Source organism: Staurois parvus, unplaced genomic scaffold (assembly GCF_062004578.1).
Source record: "Staurois parvus isolate SC_StPar_1 unplaced genomic scaffold, SC_StPar_1.0 ptg000011l, whole genome shotgun sequence".
Taxonomy (NCBI): domain Eukaryota; kingdom Metazoa; phylum Chordata; class Amphibia; order Anura; family Ranidae; genus Staurois; species Staurois parvus.
The window spans coordinates 13,703,551-13,714,469 of record NW_028317807.1 but is presented as its reverse complement, the minus strand read 5'-3'; the positions used below and the strand labels follow the sequence as shown (position 1 = coordinate 13,714,469).

Genomic DNA, 10,919 nt, shown 5'->3' with positions numbered 1-10,919 from the left:
CATGTGGGAAGGTCCCCATGGTAATCTAGTGGATGGAGTAGTCATCCCAATCCAGGCAGGAGCAGTGGTGAGTATCCAGATGCCGCTGGAACCAGCGTGGAATGCAAAGATGGTGTGGTAACGGAAGTGATGACACCAAGGAGACGTCACTCCAATAATACTGAAGGGAGGTTTACTGCGGCCACTTTCATCAGTGCTGGGAGTTATTATTGCTGTCAATCATGTATCATCCCTATGGAACACTTTCCTGGAAATTGCCAGAGGTAAGAAGGGTGTTGTAGCAACTGCCAGCTGGAAACCGGTAACAAGTCAAAGTGTATATTGTCAGCACGACACAGATCTTTGAAATAATGTTCAAATGTTTATTCAGAAGATCATATCACAGCAATAAAGTGCAACATTTAAGGGGCATGCAGGGCCCTTTCATCAGGGATATGATCACATGCCTGCATGGCCCAAACACATTGAACTTTACTGATGTAATGTGATCATCTGAATAATCTATGGCTTGTCTTACTATTATTGCCAATGACATAAATTCTCGGGTTTATTTTACTCTCACACTACAAACCTTAAACCGTGAAGCAACACCCATTTTATGACAGGCAGCACACTGTGCACAGTGCATTATTCTGCTGTGTACCTTCAATGGGTCCCGCCTAATTATTTTTGAATGTTGGTAACCAGGCAATTCAACATCTCTGCATGAAGTTAAATTATTTTAAATATGGAAGGGAGGTATTTAAAAATATGATCTGTTCCAAGTGCCAGATAAGCTAGGAATGCCATTGCAGCAAAATGTTCCTTCATCTTGAGTTATTGCAAATAGATCAGTATAATGCTTTCTAAAAATATGTAGTGTATGTACTTTGCATACTTTGCCAGCAGAAAGCATAGTTATGTTTGCACTGATGTTTATTTTGTTAGCATATAAAAAATTGGAAGAAACATTACAAATGATTCCAACAAGAAATTGTACAAATTCTAAATAAGGCTTTATAAAATATAGTACCATGCAACTATTAATCTTCTATACCGTTATTACAACATTAGTATAAAATACCAAAAAGCTCAGCCCTGATATATTCATCTACTCCAGAGAACGGCATTTGATCATGACATTCGGCCAGCAATTTTTTATCATTAGCCATTTTATTACAGAGGTAGTGAGTAGACGTGAAAAAGCAAACTGTTCAACCCAGCAATCTCCCGTCTGGCGGCGATGAATTATAAAAATATATTTAAGAAGCAGAAGTGATGATAAAAATCTGTAACTAGCTTTAAATTGAAACTTCAGGCCAACAGCTAAATATACATTTGAAACACATATCTGTTTACTGTTTTACCTGGCAAATTATTCATTATTTTGTTCAGCTATGTGATGTGATTTATGAACCTCTTCAGCACTGGCCAGCCAAGCAGACAGGTGACAGACGTATTTCCTGGTTCAGCAAAGCAACAATCTGGTCAAGTTTTGTGGTTTCCAATGCTAAAACTGGCCATACACAGGTTAATGAAGAATTGATTGAAACCAGAGAGAAATAAACCTATTTTAACTAAAATAATCCGATTTTTCCACCAGGTTTGATCGAGGCAAATTCGATCCTATTTAATTCCAAGTGGTAGAAATTGCTGGAAACTTGTCATGTGTATGCGGGGGCGGACTAACCATTCGGGAACTCGGGCACTGCCCGAGGGCCCCGGGTCAGTAGGGGGCCCCATGAGATGCCCCTGGTACCTTTCATAGACTTTTTTGGGTGTGGTTTGAGTGTGGGCGAGGACACAGGGGCCCCATGATCCCTTACTGCCCTGGGGTCCCATGAGTTGTCAGTCCGTCCCTGTATGTATGGCCACCTTTACTTTCTCCCTCCAGGCTAATCTAAGGCTATTAAATCAACATTATCTTTTCAGTCTAAAGCTAAGTACACACTATAAGAAAATCAGAAGAAAAATTCCATACGAGGAACGTTCTGTCGATTATCTGTTATTATAGTGCTTTCTACAGCAGATTCTGACTGTTCAGACGAACAAAAAAAACAAAGGTGCAAGCTAGAAAAGCTAGCTAGATAAAGGTGCAAGCTAGACATTGTACATGAACACATCAGTTTTTCGATCAAGGTGTACAGTAATCGTACCAAATAGAAGAAAATGCGCATGATCAGAAGGAAAGCATGACCCAGAAGAAGGTTGCAACAAAAATAGCAATCATACACAAAAAAGAATGTCTGCCTTTGTTGTACGAGAATTTTCATACCAGTTAAAGGAGAAGTATGGGAATGTTTTTTATTTAAAAATCATACTTACCTAGGTGGATGCAGCATGAGTTCGATGCTGCAACTGTTTAAGAGTGAGAACTCAGCGATCACAAGACCTCTGATTGCTGAGTTCTCACAGCCGCTCTGAGCAGACAGCGGTGACTGTCAGTCACTTGCTGAGTCTACCTCCTGAGAGGATGAGCCAGGTGCCACTCCAGACTCTGGGGTGGATCCCGACTTTAAAGTCGGGATCTTTCCCCAGGTTAGACCAGCTGAGTGATGACAATAGGCTTCAGCCCGCTGTCAACCGATAATGGGTCATAGAAGTGCAGAACAAACTGCACTCCTGTGATCCACAGAAGTGCAGCCTAAAAATCTTTGGCTATACTTCTCCTCTAATACCATTTGCGGTTACCTCATAATGCGCACCTTCACTGAAAATCGGATGATTGTTCTTTGATTTTCCCATAGTGTGTACCCCACTTAATGAACAGCTGGCCAATCCTAGGAACCAGTAAACTGATTCCTTAACACCTTTTCTATTTATTTCAATGGAACCCGTCAAAGTGCATGTCATAGTGGTTTGTCGCAATGCAGATTGTACTGAATGCCACCGCAAGTCTTAATGTGTATTAACCCCTACTGACATGCATCATTATACATTTGCATGTGTCATGATTTGACAACTTACATCATGGTGCACATTGATGCTGGCCTTAATGTTGATATCATATCACGACTCGATTACTGCAACTCCCTCCTTACTGGCCTGCCTCGCCGCTGGCTATCCCCGCTTCAGTCGATCCTGAATACGGCTGCCAGACTCATTCACCTTTCCAACCGCTCCGTTTCCACCACCCCCCTCTGCCAATCCCTTCACTGGCTTCCGATTGCGCAACGGATCAAATTCAAAATCCTAACAGTGACGTACAAAGCCATCCACCATACTGCCCCGAACTACATCACTGACCTAATATCCAAGTACCACCCAGCACGCACACTCCGTTCCTCACAAGACCTCCTTCTCTCTAGTTCCCTGGTCTCCTCCTCCCATGCCTGCCTCCAGGACTTCTCCAGGCTGTCACCCATCCTCTGGAACTCCCTACCCCAACCCATCAGATTATCACCTACTCTCCTCTCCTTTAGGCACACCCTGAAAACCCATCTCTTCAGGGAAGCCTATCCCACCCCCTGCTAACTTGCCAACCTCCTCCACTCTTCCTACCACTCCATCCCCCACAGCTATCTCCTCCTGTGCCACCACCCCCTCCCTCGTAGATTGTAAGCTCAAAAGAGCAGGGCCCTCGATCCCCTCATATTTTGCATTGTATTGTTGTTGTTCTGTCACCCTTTGTAATGTACAGCTCTGAGCGAACTATTGGCGCTTTATAAATACTGTATAATAATAATAATAATATGTGTATTGATACATTTCCATTGATTTCAGTAGAAAACACATCAAGAAAAAAAACACAAAACTGTGAATTGTGAACTAAGAAATATCACATCATTCTGAATGGATCAGAAAATGGCTGGACAAAAGTACAAATCCACTGGCAGCTAAAACAGTAAAATTGCTGTGTATTTAGCTATTGGCGCAATAGAAAAATATGTTACATATGTAAATAAATGTAAATAAATATAAGGTATTTAAGTAAGAAAATGTGTCTGTTAAATGTAATAATTTGATACAATGAGACTATCTTACTATGTTATCAATAGTTATATGGAAAGTTTTAGTAAATGCTCTACTTATATCAGAAAGACATATTAGACCTTTTTGCAATAATGATACATTCTGTAAATGATACGTATGAATGGATGTCATCACCACCTGTGGCTAGCACACAAATCAAACAAAAAACAAATACCTAAAATACCTTCATGTTCAGGAAATTGAAATACCATACAAAATGCACATGTGGTTAAAATCAATATTCGTATAGGTAGTTCGAAGGCATCAAAACAGCACTGCGCTGTGAACAGATATTGCTTTACATAAGGCTAGATTTCTAATACCATTCCATAGGGTACCGTAAAATTGTTTTGGCATTTACACAGTTAGCAGCTGAAAGCTGGTTATGTCTTTCATTTCATAGTATGTTTAACTCCAGGCATATTATGATGATAGGTAGACTATACAGCAGCAGTCATGGCATTTTTATGTTTAGGTTCCTGACTTCTGTACCGATCTTGCCCTGATCTTCCTCCAGTACCATATCCAGGCATTCGATGACTTTGAGGTGGAGAGGGTGGAACATCCTGCCGCAGAGGACCTTTGGCTGGTGGTGCCTGATATGGAGGATATCTGTAGTTATCTTCTTGATGTGCTTTAGATCTGGAATAAGTACCTCTACTGTTTGATACAGCAACATCATAGTAATAAGGAGGGTCCCTCTCCATGTACATTGCCCGAGGTCCAGCCATGTACTCCGCAGTATCCACTGGGCCTGGTCTGCAATGCAAACACAACATTATTGTGCTGTAATCTGTAGTGGAAAACATTTCTAAAAATCATCAACTACCTCAGAAAATAGACATTTGATCAGATTTAGAAAAGAAAGTTGCTATGGACAAGATGTGCATATTTTCTTCCATAAAGGTTTTACAAGTTCATAGTGTATATATTATCATCACAGAACACATTATAATTTGGTAAACATTTTTAGGTTTCATTTTTTAGATAACGTGAAATCCAGTACTGACCAGTAGATGTAATATGTTTTAGATATAATAGGTTAGATATATGTGATGATCTACGTGATCATTGATTAGCATAACTACTAGGGACTATAGCTGTCCATACACACACTTGTTCACCTGTGGGGCTGAAATCCATTGATTCCCCCATCCACACCAAGCAGCATGGATAGAGGAATGTCAGCTGGCAGCTATTATATCCAGCAGTCGCTCCTCCAACAGCTGTTAAATACCTGGACATTGCTTGCATCTGATTGGATGCAAGCACTGTTCGGCTGACAATTTTTGGACTTGCTCCTTTGTTTATTTATTTATTTCAGGTACTTGTATAGCACCATCAATTTATGCAGCGCTTTACATATATATATTATATTTGCATCAGTCCCTAACCCTCAAGAGTTGTACAATCTAAGGTTCCTAACTCACATTCATACATACTAGGGTCAATTTAGACAGGATCCAATTAACCTACCAGCATGTCTTTGGAGTGTGGGAGGAAACCAGAGGACCCAGAGGAAACCCACGCAGGCACAGAGAGAACATGCACATTCCAAGCAGGTGGTGCCATGATTGGCATTCGAACCAACGACCCTAGTACTGCCAGGTGGGAGTGCTAACCATTTAGCCACTGTGCTGCCCTTTGTTTATTTGTATTCATCAGCTCCTTAGAAGGATGATTTTTCACCCAACTTATGTATGCACTGTTTTTTTCCCAACCCACAGTGATTAGTGCAAAATCTGAAATAAAAATATTTCCAACCCACTGGATTTTCTTCTTGTGATTTAGTAGTAATTTCTCATTCTCCCTCTCGGACCAGTTTAAAGTGTATGTATAGCCAAGGGAAGGGTAGGATAAAACCCTGTTGTGTTTTTATTGCTCTCTGTATCCCTTGTTGGGGACCACTGTCACAGACACAGAAACTAACTGGAAATCAGAGCAGGAGAGCACAACTATTCCAATATGGACACATGTTCTGGTGACAACTGTCTGAAGCTAGCCAGGGCATACGCTGATCAAATTCTGGCCATTCCAGCAGGGACCACTCAAACAAACTGACTATTTAATTGACTATTATTAAAGGCACATCAAATTTTTGAATGATCGTCAGTACAGTCAAACAGCTGCAGCCACTGATCAGTATTTTCTGATAGTAACAGGTGCCACTGTCAGAATACAATGTCCAGGCAGTGGGAATTCATCCATCCATCTTGTTTGTGTGGGTGGAGAAATCTGCCCACTCGCTAAACTTTAAAAAAAAACTAACCATGTATGGCCAGCCTAAGAAGGAATACCCTCTTACTCTATAACATTTCTGTTGTTGCGTTTCTAGGACAGTAAGTGAAGAAAAATCTATTACAAGTTGGGTTTTTAAATTTTTCCTATTTAAAGTGATAATAAAGGCTTACATTTAATATCAGCCAATGGCTGCAGTGCTGATCTGTGTTTTCTGGGGATGGGGGAAGGATGTTAGTCCTGCCTGTCAGAATACAATAGCACAACAGGGGAGATCCCTGCATCACACGCCATTGTGTTGATGAAGGGATCTGTCAATTTTCTTTTACTCAACTTGTTGGTTGAATGATATAAAATCTGCAGGTGTATTCCCAGCCTAACACCCGGTCACATCAAGCCTGACATTGAAATTATGCAATTTACAGTGAAGTTGCACGCTTTCAAAGTCGGGGACATGCCGATTTCAGGTGCGATTTGCAAGACATCTGATTTAAAAATCGGTGCGGCTCCGACCAAGTTGGAACCACACCGAAATGACGCTGTAATTGCGGACAATAAGGTGTGACTTGGCATACGATTGCAAGTTGCATGGCATGCAAATCGCATGCCAAGTCAGACCGGATGTGACCGGGGTTAAAGAACAAAATTATAACACAAAGAATCTTATATTCACTGCAGGTGAATCTTCCAGGTGCATGTGTTTTAAACAACGTGTAAATGTTTGGTGAAAGTCACATTCACTGGTTCTATGGGTGACACTGTCTGGCAGACAACAACAGAAATATCTTTGATAGCTGAATAATCTGTGGATGTTCAACACGCTCCTAATGCAATGGTTGTGTAATTTACACCATCACATGCTTGTAAGTTATAGAGATGATGTTGGTAATATTTCATGGAATTAAGTGTTTTAAAATAAAGCAAGAAAAAAACTCTTACTTTCCCACTGCAACAATTTTTATAAAGCATTCATCATGTGGTTTCTAATAAAACTCCAGAGCCTTCATTGATGGGACTCTATGATGAAAATCTCATCTTCTTATATGTCATGAATTTCAATAAAAAAGGTATAGGATAGTGGATAACGGCTCTCAATCATCGAAGAAGAATTCTCTATAAATTTGCTTTATTTATGCTCCTCTGCAGTTCACAAATTTGGCTGCAATGAGGACAGAAGATTCAAACTTATGTAGAACAGGGAGATAATACTCTTGTTAATAAGCCCTTAGACAGGTATGTGTGTATCTGCTTTTTGTATACGGTATAAACTCAGTTTAAGCCCTGGTTCACACTGATGAGTGTGGAATTTGCAGCGTTTTCAGTGCGAATTCAGCATCGCATCACAATGGGCAGCACAGTGGCTAAATGGTTAGCACTTCCACCTGGCAGTACTAGGGGCAATTGGTTCGAATCCCAGCCACGGCACCTCCTGCCTGGCATATGCATGTTCTCCCTGTGCCTGTGTGGGTGTACTCCTGTTTCCTCCCACACTCCAAAGACTTGCTGGTAGGTTATTTGGATCCTGTCTAAATTGGCCCTTGTATATGAATGTAAGTTAGGGACCTTAGATTGTACACCCCTTGAGGGTTAGGGACTGATGTGAATGTACAATATATATGTAAAGCGCTGCGTAAATTGATGGCGCTATATAAGTACCTGAAATAAATTAAATAAATAAATTGCACCCCGTTCATGTAAACCGCTGCGGATGTGTATGTTAAGTTAATAACACCCCGAAAGTGGTCCGCAAAACACGGTGCGATGTGCAGAATCGGATTGCATAGGTGTGAATACCTATGCGATCTGATTCTAGTGCAGACCCAAAAAAAGGTCCTGCACATTTTTGGTGCAGTGCGATTAGAGCCATACAAAATGTATGGCTCCGATCACACCGCACACAAATCGCATGTGTTTTGCACAGGAATGCGGTGCGGTTCCTGTGCGAATCACATGTGATATACAACACCGCACGTATGTGAACCCAGGCTAAGATGCAAACTGATCGATTTAAGAGGCTTTGAAAACAGGTGACCTTTGACATGTAAAGCAAATTTGACACTTGATATACAGCATGTATTAAAAGAAGAAAAGTGAGAAAATAAAGTAAATGACTTCCTAATGAATATTTTATTTCCATTAAAAGAGTGGACTTCATATTCACAAAATATGTTCTAAAATCTGTGCAGTCATTCCTAGATGTTCAGTGCATGGAGACCAAATTCACCCTTTTGGCATACACACGCACCTAACAGAATTACTTTGGCCGAAACACTCTCCTGTGATGGATCAGCTATGGATATAAATTTGAATCCCAATAAGTGATGACCACATTGACAGCTGTGAAATAATTCTCTCTCTGTAATCCATTCATCCCACAGAGGAGCAACTGAATGTGTTTTGTTTGGCCTACGGCTCATACAGCACACCAACGCTGGTCACAGGTTCAATTATTTGGCAGTCAGGTTGATTAAATGGAAGGTAATGTGTGTGAACAGATTTAGAAATAGCCTAGTGAAATGTCACATAGTAATCTACAGTGCCAAGACCCTCTACCATTCATGTATCCAGTTATTTACAAAAGAATCTGCCATAATAACTAGACAGCTGATGATTGATCTCTATTGAGCTGAGTTGGCATGTTATAATCACTTCCCTGAAGAATTCACTGAAAAAGGGAAACCTATAAGAGGTCTTGAATGCGAACAGGATTGCACAGTTGCGATATTTTATATCCTTTGTTTATGCACCCTAATAGGTTGTGCAAATCATTCAGATTATTTGAAGAATGGAAATTTGTTTTGGTTTTATGGGGCTAAAGCTGGTCATACATTTTGCAGCAAACGATAACAATATAGTGTGTTACCAAAATGGCAGATACATAGGTGTGGGCAGCCTATTTCACCCCAAAGCTCAAACACACATCTGTATTTACATATATATATGGCCCTGGCACATTGATTCCCCTGCCTGCACAGTGAAAGAGAAGTGTGCAAGCATGTCTCTTATGGCAGAGCTGGTAAGAAGGAGATCATTTTTATCTCCCTGCTGGCACGCAGAGTGATAATGGTAATGCGCACAAGGTGATTAGGGTGTGCCCAGGCACATCTGGCACACCTTGTGCGCACGCCTGTGGGCAGATACTGAGAGGGAGTTTACTAAGACTGGAGCAGCTGTGCATGACAACCAATCAACTGCTAGCTGTCATTTTCAAAGTTTACCTGAACAAGCTGAAGCTAGAAGCTGATTGGTTACTGTGCACAACTGCTCCAGATTCTGGCTGCTCCAGCTTTAGTAAATCCTCCCACAAGAGGTTACATTTGTTTGTTGTAGCATAGGCACCAGGGAAACAGGGATTGTAAACCAATTACACCGGCTATTTTTTGTTTTCTTTTAAAGCCATCAGTCATCAGGCATGTCAAGTCAGCTTCAGCAGATAGACAGCCTAGGTCAAGGTTTTTTTTTTTTTTGCAGAAAGTTTGGAAGTAGGGAGGGGCAGCACAGGCACAATGATATACAAAAGGTTTCCTGCAGCAGCAAAATCAAGAAGAATGGGAGGCTCCCTGATGTGAATGGGTTAAAAAGAGCTTGGTGCCAATGGGTAGGCACTATCAATGGCTGTTTGATGAATCTATGAATTTGTGTGAGGTAGAGGTGGTTGAGAATTATCAGCTGTCATGCATTGATTTGTTGAAAAAAATATTCTCTTGTGGTGAATAAATAATACTCCCAGATATCATAATATCTCCTTTCCCACAAAATATTCTTTCTGATAGACATTGAAAGGTTGGAGAGTGAGCACCTGTTGAGAAAACAGGGTCAGTTCAGATGACTGGTCCAGTTTTTACACCTGAACTCCACAAAGCCATGGCTTAGCTTATCTCTGACTGGAGCTATTACAAGTACAATCTGAAGATCTGTTCAAAATACCTTTTTGGTTTTATTTGTGTGTCTCAGTGGGCTATTGTATTGTGTACACTGAAGTTCCTTTTTCTCAGTGTTAGAAGAGGTGGTGGCAGCATTGTTGGTGTGTTGATGCAGCGAGTATTTAAAGCCTCGTACATGCGATGAGAATATCAGATGATCATCAGCTACTTTTTGCATGCTAGTCTCATACCGAAAATGAGGAGGTTACTAAAGTTACGAAAATTCTCGTATAACAAAATTCAACTTTGGAAGTGATGTAATGTAGCACATTGTATTGAAGGGCTTGACAGATCCCAAGCACCAGGTCGGCGTAGCCTCTGCCAGCCCACCCACCGCTGACAGTACCGCCATGGGGGGGGGGGGGACAGCCCATACACATATAAGGTACCCAACGTCCCAAGGGGCCTAGACCATGGGCCCCAACCAGGGTCATCTTTAAGAAGGGGCAGCTGCTGTCAGAATGAAACAGTGGCAGGATGCAGAGAAGGGTGAGGTGGTGGGCGGATGTCAGATGCTTGCAGGGAGTGGTTGAGGCCTGCTGTCAGGCAGGATCCGGTCAGGAATGACAGTGTGCGCTGGGCTGTGCAGGAAGGGTGAGGCCAGGGGGTGCCAGCAGAGGGCCCCCTAGAGAAGGAGGAGGTCATGGTGGAGGAGCCCCCCGCTCTTTGTTGCGGCTGCCACCAGAGACCGTGGTGGAGATGGGACACAGTCTAAGCTACCCCACTTGGCAAAGATCCTCTCCACCGATATCATCTGGAGGAGCCACTGCTGGACAGGTGAGAGCTGGGAGGATTGGTGATTCCCAA

At 41.8% G+C, this 10,919-nt stretch overlaps 1 protein-coding gene across 2 annotated transcripts in view; it reads right to left on the bottom strand.

The window, feature by feature from the left end:
* Positions 1–897: 897 nt before the first annotated feature.
* PARD3B (par-3 family cell polarity regulator beta) overlaps positions 898–10,919 on the bottom strand; it is a 1,797,179-nt gene continuing 1,787,157 nt past the window's right edge. For both annotated transcript variants that reach the window (XM_089670923.1, XM_089670934.1), the window contains one exon: positions 898–4,710. In XM_089670923.1, coding sequence (XP_089527049.1) covers positions 4,392–4,710 — 319 coding nt within the window. In that variant the 3' untranslated portion in view covers positions 898–4,391. The remainder of the gene's footprint in view (positions 4,711–10,919) is intronic.